Below are 14,928 nucleotides of genomic sequence, written 5' to 3' on the forward strand. Positions count from 1 at the left end.
GAGGGGGACGTGCTTTTTCTTGACCCTTGAATGCACAGTGTTTGCTCTCTTGTCAGACCGGATAATGGTGGACTGTTTGCTGAAAGCAGCAGTGTGAGGCCATAGAATATAAAACCCCATCCCAGTCCCACAGACACATGAGCTCCATACTAATAGAGCCGGGTGTTTGTCGAGACTGTTCTCAGGGCCAGCCTCCATTGGTTTCATTTATAACAACATGTTTCAGCTGCATTTCACAGTTGTTACTTGCAAATCCTCACATGTTGAAGGCTTTTGCCTGGGAGGAAAAAGCTGCCTGAAAAGCTGAAATGGTAATTCCTAAAGAAGTGTTAAATGACTCTTGGTTTTTTTGTTTATTACTGGTGAAAGGGGGCCTTCAAGTAGAACTGCGCAAACCTGCATATTAAAGATAAGCATGCTAGTCTGCATTCATGAAAAGAGGGAAGAAAACGTCTAAGGGTTTAGTGTTGTTATTGTCTCCTTCTTGTAATATTGGACTGAAGATTAGTCTGCAGTGGAACAAACCCTGAGTTCGAAAATATGTGCAGGTATGTTCAAAGAAGATTATTTCTAAGGATGTGAAAAAAAAATGCTGCAAGTATTTTTCCTTGCATTTAAATTACTGTAAACTTCTGGATGTCTTTGTTGGAGAATGTGATTTCATATTGGAAAAATCTCAACAAACCTTTGGTGCAAAGTCAGAGACGCTCCTCCCATTGCAGGGATGAATTCTCTGACTTTGTGGGCATAGTAGTGGCCATGCAGTAACATTCAGAAACATACTTGCGTGCAGTAATTATATGTAGAGTACACCACACTTCATAATATGGACATCTGAATGGCTTCGTATCCAGTTACTCTTGCCTTATTTACATCTAGTATATTATTTTCATGATTTGAGTGGAATTTATTGGAAAATGCTGTGTGAAGTTTGCCATCAGCTTCTTAGTGACATGGCCAACTTCTGATGTAACACAATATATCTTTATATGATAAAATGCCATTTGTCAAAGTTGGATGTGCAACATGTAATGTACCAGCTGGCCATTAATAAAGTGTTATTGTGTTATGTTATTACAGTTCAAAAAATTAACCTTTGCTCTTTGTAACATGTACATCCTAGTAAGTCTTGGAAGAACTATGGTACACCAATTCAAGGTATAGTAACTATATTCGTTGGAGTAGGTCTAGAGATGATATTACAGTGAGCTGATGTGACAACTACTACTGCTACTGTTCATGTTTTTTTTTGGCTGACTGACGTTAACATTAAAGAGCAGCAGTGCTCAGAAGCTCACTGACAGAGACAATAACTGATAGAGTATTAACAATTACAATATTTCCAAAACCCAACAACTTGAAAATTACCACAGACCTACATAAAAAAAAAACAAAAAAAGAAGTTCAAAAAGCTGCTCTCTCCATCCGGCTGCCATTCAGAGACACTGGGTGTTCAAAGATGCACGTCCTGGTATAAGGAGCACAACACCCCGAGGAATGGAACAAAGTAATAAGCTGTGATGAGCTCTATTTCACAGACAGAAAACTATTGGATCTGAAGGACAAAAGCTAAATGTCAAAGTTGCATTGTTGCCTTCAGCTCTCTCTGTGACAACTCGTGCACACTGAATGCCCTTTACAACATGATCACCTCTCTTTAGAAGGCAAATTAAGTGCAAATTAAATCTGTTAGCTGACTATCCCAAAGGTATCACAAGGCACAAATTGCACTAAATGGATGCTCCCTGTAATGAAACACAATGTGCTGGGAAAAAAAATGCATATGACTCATTGACCAGTGATAACCTTTAAATTATTACTGAACTATTTTGTAGTAATTGTAATAGCTTCAGCCAATTACTTGGGGATTTAAGGAGCTAAATGCAAATGCTGTATCAGATAGTCCAGTAGTCCTGCCTTTGTTTCCCTCTTCCCACTTGCTTGCTAATATGTAACTCTTCATTCCAAGCCCATATCCTGGAAGACCAAGATAAGCCCAGACATGGTCTAGTTAGTTTCAGGCAGCAAGACGTTCCCCAGTATTCTTTGCTGGGGAAGGGTTGATCTGAGCTCTGGACATTTCCAAGGTTGATGTGAATATTTTTTTCAATGTTCCTCACATCTCCAGAAAGAAAAAGAAAATAGTCGATGTTTGCAATAAACTAATCGGGTATACAGCAAATATCAAAATAATTTCTATTCATATGTAGATGAGGCTGCATACCTGCAGAGCTCACCTACTACATTAGAGCTCTCACAACTTGTCAACACAGGCGGTGTTTAGAGAGTGAACTGCACATCAGCACATTCATGCCATCGCTACAGGCGACAGGAAGCAGCTTGACGTCGTGCCCCCACCGATACTGGGACCAACAGAGTGCTTCAATCTTTCATCTCCTCTGACTGCTCTACCCTCCCATTTCTCAACTAGCCGACTTCTCATATCCTGCCTATCAGGCTCCACTTGTGTAGGAAAGCAGGTGGTGGAGGTGGTGGTGGGAGGGAGCTTGATCCACGCACAGAATCCCCAAAGGGTCTCATTCACACCTTTTATGAGATGAGAGCCCCGTTACTCTCAAGACACACTCCCACTGCTTTCATAGGGAGTGTGTAAAATGCTAACCTTCTCAGGAGAGTTTGCTTCAAACTGTGTAACATTTCAATTCCTCTCTACTGTATTTTCTTGGCATACTGAAATGCTGATAATATCAAAATGAAAGGAGCTGGTGTTTTCCTGGCCTACATCATAGCATTCTAATCAAAAGAGACAACAGCTTGAAATCAAAGACAAAGCAGTTATCAATTAAACTGTAGTTGATGCCCAGAATCCTGATGCAACATTTTAGCAGCGCCAGCTTTATCTCTGATTATGGGATCAGGCAGCTGGCCCCGAGATGGATAGATAAGTGGATGCTTTGTGTGCAAGTGTGTGTGAATGTTTGTGTAAAAACATGTGTACAAAGGAGGTGAACTCTACAACAGGCTCAAATCCTGAAACCCAGGATCATCTGGAGAGAGTTGTGACACTACAGCCTAAGCCCAGCTGTCAGAGGCTTCTCATGCAGCAGGCCTGAAAGGGGCAGCTCCGGCCCACTGCTGGGCTTCAGGGGCCAAAAACACATTATCCAGAGTGATTTTTGCGAAACTGAACAAAAGCTCTGCTAGTGTGAAAAGAGAGATGTCACAGCAGCTACTGTTGCATCATTGGCACAGAGGTTTTCTGGCAATATCAGATTTGTCAGAACACAGTCTCATTAAATGGTTTGCCAAAAATCAACTTAGACAAAAATGGAACGCTCCCCTAAGAGACTGATTTTAATTTTGCTTTCATTATAAAATATTCCAAAATGGCTTCATTTTACTGAACCTATCATTTTTCCATTCCATTTTTACACGTTTGTTTTATCTTCTCCTACTGCCACTGCTGGAGAGCTATGCATAAAATACTTGTATTCGTCGGGTTTTCTGGAGTTGATGGGACTCCTGACTGTCAGCGCTCAAACCAGATAACACAAACTTCAGCTTGCAAGCTTTTTCCACAATAGAAGAATTTTCTACAAACTCAGTGCTTGAACAGCCCCAGTTCTGCTAGACTGATATCCTAAGGCAGGAATGACGACACATATCATCATCCAGGGAACAAGCCTGGGCCTGGGGTTTCAATACTTTTGGGAATTTGCCTTTCCTTTGTTAACCTTGACTCCACACAGTTACTTTCGCAGCATATTAAGACAGAGCAAAGGAATCATCAAGCAGGGTTTCCCTTCTGTTTTCCAAAGGGAAAATGGGGCACATCAGTGTAAAGGGGTTTTAGAAGCTTTAGCCATGTTTCAGTAAAATTTTGTTTGTCTGTTCCTGCAGACACACACAAGACAGCAGAAGATGCTCCATCTCCATCTAAAATGATTAGCCCAAATTCCCTCTATAATTCAGTTTTTCATCCCCAAAGTGAAGCAGCTGTTACCCAGGAATAGCTCCTCTAATTAACTCCCAGATGTTTTCTCACAAAATATTTTTCCAAAACAATAAAATGACTACCTAATATTTTATTAGCTGCAGCACAGATGGGTGTTGAGGAAAATGTAACACCCTAAAATCTCTTTAAAACACAACAACTGGACAAGCTATGTAATTTACTGTATCTTAAAACATACTTTATGCATATGATTCATGCTCCACGTCTCAAGGACAGAGGAATGTTATACCGCCCAAGAAAAATGTAGGGGGGACAGTTTCATTAAAAACAGGGTAGAAACACAGAAAAACTGCAGAGTCATCACCTGCTCTACGATGGGGATATTATAGGACACGCGAAGTCCATGTTAACCTCGCAACTGCATGTGCGTGCATGTTCCCCCATACTTTTATTGTGCACTAGCACGCTATGGGGAGAAAGATAATCCCTCCTAACCTGGGATTAGACAGGAGGGCAAGACAAGGGAGATGGATTCAAGTATGCACTCAGTGTCACAAGCGATTACACACAGATAACATGAAAAATGTAGACGCTCTGCTGGGCAGATATTACTGCAGGCCGAAATGGTTTTGGATTGGATTTATCAGGTCAAGGTTCTCTCAGTGACCTGGTCTGCACGGAGCAGAAATAACAAACAAGACATGCTTGTTGAGGTGAGTGCTGCAGACTTGCATTGGAAACTGCCATGTAAGAAAAAAAAAAACGTTCCAGTCAGGAATTTGCTCTGTGTTGTACAGACCCATTCCACTACAAATCTGAATTATTGATTTTCACACTCTATGCACTTTACATACTAAACAAGCCTCACTAGTCAAATGGAAAACTGAAGGAAACTTTGGCCAAAGCTGTCGAGTCTGACCTTCAGAAGCAGCACATTTTTATGAACTGAAAAAATCAATGATCTTTTGCTGCCTCTTTGTAGCTCAGAGAAAGAAAAAAAAATGAGATGGCAGTGAGTGCCTAGAAGGGAAAACAAAGGCCATAGCAGTGTGTCTGTCAGTAGGAACATCCCCGATGCTGACTGACTGGCTAGAGGCAGACGGGGATTCAGCTCCACAAACAACTGCTTGGGAATGCCAGGGCTTGTGTGTGCTCAGGTAAGCTCACCTGAATGCCCCTGAAGGGGGAGGGCTGTGGTCCAACGAAACACAGCAATTAACTGACTTAGAATGACAGGAGCAGCCCCCTGCCCACCACACACACACACACACACACACACACACATTCACACAGATACACAAACATTCAAATACCGATCTTGTTCTAAACAACACACTTTCTAAGTCAAGAGGTTTCTGGCCCACGCCTCTGTCTGTGACTTTGCTGTCCAGGTGTGATGTTTCTTCAAAACAGTAAACAGACACCCACAAATGAATATGTGTAATTTCACTCCTCTGTGATTATTCATTCAAAGTTCTGACAAGCTTGACAAATAGTGAGATACACAAGCAGCTGAGAAAATAAGCCCAGTTATCTTCGACAAAAGCACCTTAAATACAGCTGTAAAGGCACACGGCGGCAGCTTTATGTAATGAAAAAGAAACTGGAGGAGAAAATTACACATCAACTACAGAAATTACCCATGATTATAAAGTTATAGAATGTTACAAAGAACGCAAAGTACAATTTTGAAGTGATTTCAGTATTATTTTAAAGTTTGTTCTTTCACAACAAAGTTTAAAATAGCAGTGTTTAGTCACACTGTGACGATCCTTCTTATATTCTGACACATACTGATTGAAATGATGAGCATTTTGGGATGTGGGCTAATTGCCGTGGTGGTATTTGTGGCAAAAAGCCCATCAGGTGTCTTTACATAGTCAAGTTAATTGAGTGAAACAGCAACTTCTGAAGTTTAAGTTGCATAAGCCTAATTCATCCAGCTAAACAAAACAATTTATTAAGGGTGTGACATCCTTTTTAGCAGTTCTTATAAACTCATGAATATTTGCCCACTTAAAGCAAAGGTCATTATTGCAGTGTACGCTGATCAGGGCCAACATAGATTTAAATCTGGGCTCTGAACACTCCTTTTAGAGTTTAATTGACACATCAAGAAGCAGATGCATCGCTGCCAAGATGAACTCAATTTAAGAGAGCCAAGACGAAGACAATCCATCTATCAGAGAAAGTATGATCTCAGCTTCAACAGCTAAAACAGCCTTGTGGTCAGATGTTAGACTGCCAAAAGTATTTGGATTGAGCACAATGAATGGCTTGACACTTTTCATTCATTCTCCCATGCCAAGAGTAAATTAGTGCCCCTGTAATGAGTGCAGGTTGTAAGTCACTTTATTTTTGGATTGACAATGGAGCCAGCACAAATCCTATAACAATCAGTTATGTGGGGCACTGATCCCAGTACAGTAAACTCATCTTTGAGCAGAGGCAAAATGACAGATGTCAGTGGCTAAAACTATTGCTGAAATGATTAAATGATCAATCTCAGTGAACCAATAAAAAATTAATCTAAAGTAAGACACAACTGATAAATTGTTGAAATAATTCATTTCGTCATGGAAAGTTTTTTTCTCAAATGTGATGGTTTGTTGCTTGTATCTGTAATATTCTTCAAAATTAACCGAATATATCTGTGTTTAGTTGGACTAAACAAGGCATTTGAAGACCTATTTAATCATTAATCAATTATTTGAGAAAAAAAAAGAATCATTTGCTGCAACCTGTCAATCCTGGTTATTGTATATATGTATTGTAAACACATTGACCACCACAATAAATAAATAAATATAGACACAAATTCAGTTGCACATATCAATTAGCAGTCATTCATACACTGAAAGCTGTGCACCCTTTCATGGTTCATCACAGCTGTTGGCAAAAACTCCTGGAATCCAACTGAGCAGCTGTGACATGAAAGTAACTTTTCATCCAAAAAAAAAACTGCCAAATGTAGTTGATAAATTTCCCAATAAACTTGAAGTGGGGAGGAGAATGCTTTCCACTGCTGAACATGACAGAGTGCAGCTGTGTGCCAGTGTACACCATTCAGCTCCTCCCCAACACGACTGTTCAAAGAGCTGGAGGCTCCGTCTGGGGATTTAGGGCAGCCACCAGCACAGCTTAAATCTTATTAAAAAATGTTCACTGACTGACTCACAAGCTGCAGTGCAGTATGTGTCGAGTCCTTATTGATGGGTCATGCAACAAGACTCTTCATCAGCTTGTCAGGCCACTTAGGTGCAACTATAAAGCACAATTCCCATGTCATAGAATGATGTTTTAGAGATATGTATGATGATATGTATGATGATATGAGATATAATTGCCAGTTCTGGAGGGTAAACCACCGCTACCTGTGTGAGATACAAGTATGTCATCAAGCACCAAGGAAGCTAGAAAAAGACAGAAAGTGACAGGGAGAGGGAAGCCCAGAGAGATCCATGACAGATAACCCAATTGAGACAGTAATAAATGGACCAGCTGAACCTCAGTCAGCAACAAAAGAGCTCCGGATGGGCTTAGTACTTGCCAGCAGCTCAGGTAAAGTGCTTTTATTCAGTATCAGCTCCTGATAAGAGGCTGTCCCATGCATTTTAGTGATCACTCATTAGCACCCCGTCCACCTGTTGGCATTGATTTTAACCTGTCTATTATTCAACTAGTATTCAACAAAGATTAGTCCCAAGCCGAGAGATGAGAAAATGTGTACGGGGGCCCTCTGAGGTGCTTGTGGGAAAAGAGGGCCCCTATTAGAGAGTTCCTTTGTGCTCCCTCATCACGGCTGAAGGGTAGCAAAAAGGACACACTGTCAGGGACGCTGCTGCTGTGAATCGGCAACACCGGCATGATTGCCTCAAACCACTCACTGAGCCCGTGTCTGATTACATATCTACAGTGGAAGGAAGGTCTCCACTAATTGTTCTACAAATTATTTACTCGCTCAATCAATCATAACTTTCTAAATCAGGAGGCCCTTGCATGGAAAAAACAATGGGTGATCATGTGTGAAGTATACTACAGCACAGCAAGATTAACGTGATGTTCAGATAAATGGTGTTTTGTTAAAAGGCATGGAAGCTCCGAAAACAAAATTTTTTGGGCAGTTATCCGTAAATAGTATATTTTTCTTTCCTTCTCATTCACTTCATTGGCTCATGAGAGTCATTGACGAGTTATTGTTCTGGAAATCTCTCCCTTCCATGCACACAGCTTTGGTTTCTTAATTCTGCTAAGTTAGGCACATTATGAAGCAAATGCAAGCTTTATCTTTCCATCCTTAAAGGAACCCGAGTTTCTTAAAGTTAAACTTGACACAGTGTAACAAAATTACATTTTTCAGCCTCATAGTCAGCAAAAGAACTCATTTCAGTCTTAGTGGTGTGCCTACCACATAGTATAATTGCAAGAGAGCATGTTTAAATAAAGTAACTTACCACTGTCCTCAATGGAGAAATAGAAGACGTCATTTGTAGCATTGTCCTTGTCCCTCAAAATATAGCATATGTTCATGTCATCAATTTCAGCTGAAAAAGAGAAACATTTGCATAAATAACCACGATATCCTACTAAAGTCTCTATCAGTTATTTGTCTTAAATGACAAGATGGTGAAATATGTCCAATTTGTTCCTGACAGATTATTTGTCAATAAGTACTCATGAGGTCTGCTATAAGAAGCAGGCTCAGGCTGTGTAATGAAACACACACACTGCAGTGTGGAGGAAATCTGAAAGGAGAAACTGTCTGGTAACTAGGGATGTATATCTATTATACTCCCGAATGACACAGAACGTAAAGAATAGCTTGATTGTTGGGGCTCCATCACAGTGGTCTGTTTGCCATCCTGACAGCGTGGTGCTAGATAGGGTTCTTTATAGCCCTGGATCTGGAAGACTTTAAATTTTACAGCCCTTGCTGTCTTCAATATTTGATGTCAAAACATTTCCCTTCAAAGGGACCGATGCATAAAAATGCATAGCCACAGTTTTCAAATGCCCAGGAGATTGTGTCTTTATTTACTGTCTGTTTACTCTTTTGAGAACTCTTGAAATATTGAACAGCCCTTTTGGGGAAAGCATCTCACAGTGACTCAGTAAATAAAAGCAGGGAATACATGGATATTGACTGTACATTGATGCTGCTACTCTGACATTTGGCATTTACCAAGACACCCCTAGTGTACTCATGATTGCGAAGTCAGTGGTCTGCTGGGAGCCATAATACAGTGCCTCCCCACCTCCCTGTTTGCATGTTCACATTATCTATCCTCATGTCCGTGATTCCCTTGTCCTATATTAGAAATTATAACTCTGGTAATGTACAAATTACCGCCCCTTCTCTCCCAAAGAGAAATACATTAGGCACTGTTTGAAAAATGCACTCCTCTAGTCAGCCTGAGGCACTGGCATACTTCATCTCTGTAAACAGGCAGTCTCTTGAGTGAAAACAAAAACCTTTATATTTGAAATCAGTGTTTTTAGGCATCAGAGGGGAGTGCATTTAGCACAGTGAGTAAATGTGAAAAGAGTTTGAGAGTGGTCTCAGAAGAATTAAACACTGTCTTGAATGTGAGTCTCTGCAGTACATTTCATCTAACAGAACGTCACAGGATTTCAAAGCTGTTTGAAATGCAGCTCTCTTACCTTGGGTGAAGGTGGTGATGGTAGCATTTCCTTTGCTGAGGTTGATCAGATAACCGTGTTCTGGGGTAACAGTAATCCTAAAGGTCACAGAATTCTGAACGCTGTCTCGGTCTTCTGCTTTAAGGGTCTTGCTGGTGATCACAAATCCCAAGTGGCCAGTCTCAAGAACCCTCAACGTTGGGGCACCCTTGTTCACCACAATCTGTGGGACCCCATTGTCCACCGGGAGGATAGTAATCGTCATCACTTGAGGTTTTCGAGTCTCAAATACTGTGTCAGGGAAGACATAGAAGTCTGTGTGAGTGCCATCGGTGACAGTGAAGGAGAAGCTGTCCTCTGCACTCTCTGTGCCATCGTGCTTGTAGCTGATCATGTTCTCATTCAGGTCCTGCTTTGTGAAGGAGTTGACAGGCCGGGTGTTGTTAAAGAGCAGACGACCATGAACTGGGATTTGAGTGACTGTGAATTTCAAGAGGCGGTCAACAGTGTCTCGGTCCTCCACTGTTAGTTCAAAAGGCGTGATGAGTTTGTTCTCTCCCTCGGTGACCACCAGGCCATGTATTGTCACCACAGGCTTTTTATTGTCTACGTCAGTGATGGAAATGCGGAAGGTGCGGAACACAGGGTTGTAGCCATCAGTCACTTCAAATTCAAAGCTATCCATTTTCACTTCATCGTCAGCAGTGTGGATGTAGTAGACTTTGTTGCCAGCCAGCTGGAGCTGTGTAAAGGATGAGATGGGCATCCCAGGTGTGTCTGTGCACTCCAGGTGTCCTCTCATTGGAGCTCTGGTGATTGTGAAAACCAAGTGTTCATCTGGGCTGTTGAGGTCACTGGTGCTGAGCAGGTCTGTTGTCAGAGTAACCCTGCCACCCTCTTTAAGAGATACACCTTTACTGATGACATCTGGGAAAACCATGTCAATGCCACCTACTGTGACATAGAAGTATCTGTCAATCAAAGGGTTGATGCCATCTGTCACATCAAATTTGATAAGGTCACGGATCCCCTCTTGCCCATTATGGATGTATATAATCAAACCCTGATCCACTTCGTTCTGTGTAAAGTTCATTCCAACTGTGATATTTTGCAATGTCCCAGAAGGCGTTGACCTCTGCAAATACCCCTGACCAGGTCCGTAGCGAATAATATAAGTTAGCGTGTTATCCTCAGAGTCCAGATCAGTAGCTTTTAAAACATTGCTGCTTATGACTTTCACCTCACCTATCTCAATTTCAAGGCCGTCATTGATTGCCATCCTTGGGGTCTCGTCATCCACAGGGATAATCATAACAATTACTGTTTTCTCTACACTGAACTTTCCATCTGTGAGAACGATATCAAAGCTGTCCTCTGTGGTCTCTGAGTCATCATGCTCATACACAATGCTGGAGGCCTCCCTGATCTGATCCAAGGTGAAGTTAGAGACAGGGACAGTGCCGGTAGTGAGCTGATTGAGAATAAATCCATGCTTGGGGGGTTTGGTGATAATGAATGTGAGCTGATCAGAGGGGAGATCTGCATCGGCACCATTCAGAATGGGAGTGTCAATGACTATGTTCATGCCCTCCATAACTACAAACTCTCTCATGTAAATCTCAGGCTTTTCATCATTAGAGGGGATTATGGAGATAGGGAAAAAGTGCCTTTCTGAGAAATTGATGCCATCAGAGCATCTGAACGTAAACCTGTCCTCCACTGGCTCGACTCCTTTGTGAATGCTTTGCACATAGTAAATGTGATTCTGTCTGATGTCCTTAATGGTGAAAGCACTAATAGCAGTCCCGGACCTGGATTTCTCTGAGCCTGGGGCTGGGGAAATATTTTCCACATACCCTGAAGTTGGCTGTACAATGATTGTACAAAGGAGGTCATCATTGGGTGTGTCCACATCATCTGCACTTATATGAAGAATCTGAATTACATTCTTCTCTCCCTCAACAACAGTGAACTGTGGCCCCACAAAGACCTCTGGAGCCTGGCTGTCCAGGGGAAGAATAGTTACGTGCACTCTGACACCTGTGATTTTATTTCCTCCAACAGTCCACTCATCAGACATGTCCGTCAAAGTGAGATTGAAAAAGTCCTCCTTTGTGGTCAATCCTATCTCCCCACTGGTATGAGCATAGACCACAAAGCCGTTAATGATATCAGCTTGGGTGAATGTGGCAGACGGAACGCCTTTCACAAGAATTTCACCTAATGATGGTGGGTCCTCCACAATGAAGGTCAGACGAAGGTCATCTGTGTCCTCATCTCTTCCCTGAATGACATTACTTGTGATTTCTGTTGCTCCATTTTCCAGTACATCTATATAAGAGCCAATTGTACCAGCTGGAAGACTGATAGTTGGAGTTTCATCATCAATTGGCTTCACACTGATTTTAATAGTAATTGGGACAACATGGACCCCATCGCTGACATCTATTTGTATCAAATCCACTATGGATTCATCTCCATTATGGATGTAGGAAATTCTGCCATTTCCAATATCCTCTAGGCTGAAGGTGTCTCCTTTTGTCATGTCAGTGAATGTAAACTGGATCTGGCCATGCAGTGGAAGCTGAGTGATAGTGAAAGATATCTGTTTAGGGTCTGTGTCTGTGTCCGTGGTGTCCAGCTCAGCACTTGTAATGATATGTGTGCCACGTTCAAGAACAGTAAATCCAGAGTTAGTTATTTCAGGAGGCTTGTTGTCCACAGGCTTTAACAATATAGTGAAAACTCCTTCAACAATATTTCCTGAAACATCCTCCACAGTGTATTTAAATTGCAAAATATGAGTGGTAATACCAAGCTCAAGATCAGGCGGTTTATAAGCTATTTTATGGTGGTTTATTTGTGCCTGAGTGAAAGTTGTGACTTCAGTGTTTGGTTTTTCAGTTAATACAAGAGATCCCAATACAGCAGGGCTATTCTCATCTGTATCTGTTGGTGGCTGGATGATTGTGTATTTAAGATCCCGATCCTCTGAGTCTAGGTCAGTGTAACGGAGAAATTTCTTTCGGAAGTGAGTAAGCTGATACTCGTGCACAGTCATTTGCAGCGTTGTGCCAGGGTACAGTTCAGGTGGGAGGTCATCAACAGGGAGAATTTTGATAATGAACGAGCTCTCACCTGATTGGTTTGGTGGGTCATTGTCATCTTGAACTCTAAACACAAACTGATCCATGACTGTGCTGGTGCTATGAGGCCCAATGTGCTTGTAGAAAAGTTTACCATCTGTAATATCCTGCTGCAGCCATTCAGTCACAACTTTCTCATACAGTTCATCCTCTGTATTAAACTTCCATGTTGATGGGTCTTCTGGGGCCTCAGACTGACGGAGCAACACCTGCCCAATTGTGGAAAAGGGAGGCTCCACTGTGAATTTTATTGAGGAATCCTCTGAGTCGATATCTGCTGCACTGAGCATAAGTGAGGAGATTGGCATCATTTGGTTTTTGAATAAAACCAAACCAGTGTTGGCGTTGATTATCGGAGGCTCATCATCAGTTGGCACAACAGTAATCGGAAACAGAAACTCCACCTCATTTGTGCCATCTGTCATTCTGAAAATAATATTATCACTGTATGTGTCACTGCCATCATGTTGATAAATTACAACTCCAGCGTCAAGGTCACCTGGGGTGAAAAATTTCCTCCTCGATCCCAGAACAGTTAATTCTCCATGCCTCAGCCCATCAATAACAGTGATTTTGACTTTGTCTAAATTGTCTTCATCGCTGATCTCCAGATTCTGTGAACTGGACAGAGGCCTGGACTGACCCTCATACAGTAACTGGCCAGTATTTCTAGTCACAACAGGGGCCAACGTGTTCATAGGCTTAACAACAATCATGAAAGCGAAAGGGTCTGACACAGCCCCCTCTGTATCCACAACCTCAAACTCAATCTGGAAAATCCGCTCAGTGTCTGAATCCACTGCAGGGGGTTTGTAGGCGATTTTCAAGTCTTTGAGGTCTCCTTGGTAAAATGAGGTTATTGGTAAATTCCTATCATCTGTGCTCACTATGTAGCCCTCCTCAAAGGACAGGGTTGATGTGATGTTGAAAATTAATTCGTCAGGATTGGACTCAATATCCTCTGCAGCCAGCATATCCATGGTTATCGCTGTCATTACAAACTGGTCCACTTCCATCATCATCATTGCAACAAAGCTGGGTTTGGGAGCTGTGTTCTCCTCTCCTTCTTTGATCCTCACCAAAATTTGGAAAAATTCCTGCTTGAGCAAATTGCCTTCCTTATCATGTAACTCCACAAGCATTGGAATGTAATCTCTGTTTGGCGACTTCAAAGCAAATGTGTGCTGATAATGGATGTTCATTTTAATAAATTCATCACAGTCCACCATTGTTCCAAGGCTGTTCTCATCCACAAGTTTTCCATACCTGGGCAGCACGCTGCCACTGGAGAGAGAGGCTATTTTGCATTGCTGTGCACTTTTATCATAGGTGAATTCTAAAATTCTTCTATCGATGGGGTTACTTGTACCGAGCAATTTCTCAACAGTGAGTGGCATATTTTTGGTTAGCACTTCCAGCTGTGTGAAAATGACTTCTACCTCCATCATAAAAGGTATTATAATGGTGTCCGTTTGGGTGTCATACCTGAGTTGTAATCTCACTCTATCCCTCGGCGGACTCCTGGAGCCAAAGTGAGAATACTTCACGTCATTAGGGCCAAATTCACACGGAAACTTTTTCGGAGACAGGTGTCCAGGCCTTTGAGATAAGGGGTCATTGTCCAGGACTGTTATGCTGCATCTATCGCCGGGCTGAACTTGGATAACCAAATCGTTGATAGGATCAATGAAAACTGATCTCCCGAAAGGCACGCGGATCCCATTATTGGCAACCAATATCGTGTCCTCTGACAGCTCGGACCTCAAGGCGTATGATAATCCATAGCTGTCAAAAACCTGCGCAACTGCATCACCTGTCAGAATCACGGCAAGCAGAATCAAAGCAGCGCCAGTCCCGTGCAGATGCGGGGGAATAATCCAAGCCATTTGTAGTGTGGAACCGCAGAGAGGACACGTTGAACTTTGCGCATACACCCTTATAAAGTACGTATGGCGGTTAAAGTTGCACGAACATGAAATCAGAGTTGGATAATATCGCGCACCTATGGGTACCAAGGTGCACCATTCTCTCCCAGCAGCAGCTCACTGATAATCTAAACTTCAATTCATACTCCTGCTTTGCCGGAGTAAGGAGAGTTACGCCCACCTCTCAGCGGATTGGTTAATATGTCCGCTGGAATGCGTTTGACAGCCTTTAAGTGGATGTGCTTTCTGTCATTCTGGGCAGACAAAACGATGCCGCGTGGGCTGGACCTTATTAGGTTGA

At 42.1% G+C, this 14,928-nt stretch overlaps 1 protein-coding gene across 1 annotated transcript in view; it reads right to left on the reverse strand.

Annotated features, from left to right (window-relative positions):
- Positions 1–14,723, reverse strand: part of frem2b (FRAS1 related extracellular matrix 2b) — a 50,525-nt gene extending 35,802 nt beyond the window's left edge. Inside the window, exons 1-2 of the mRNA XM_076735694.1 lie at positions 9,578–14,723; positions 8,371–8,460 (exon numbers count right to left, since the gene is read on the reverse strand). Coding sequence (XP_076591809.1) covers positions 8,371–8,460; positions 9,578–14,588 — 5,101 coding nt within the window. The 5' untranslated portion in view covers positions 14,589–14,723. The remainder of the gene's footprint in view (positions 1–8,370; positions 8,461–9,577) is intronic.
- Between the last annotated feature and the right edge of the window lie 205 nt (positions 14,724–14,928).

The sequence above is a fragment of the Chaetodon auriga genome, chromosome 7, assembly GCF_051107435.1.
Source record: "Chaetodon auriga isolate fChaAug3 chromosome 7, fChaAug3.hap1, whole genome shotgun sequence".
NCBI lineage: Eukaryota > Metazoa > Chordata > Actinopteri > Chaetodontiformes > Chaetodontidae > Chaetodon > Chaetodon auriga.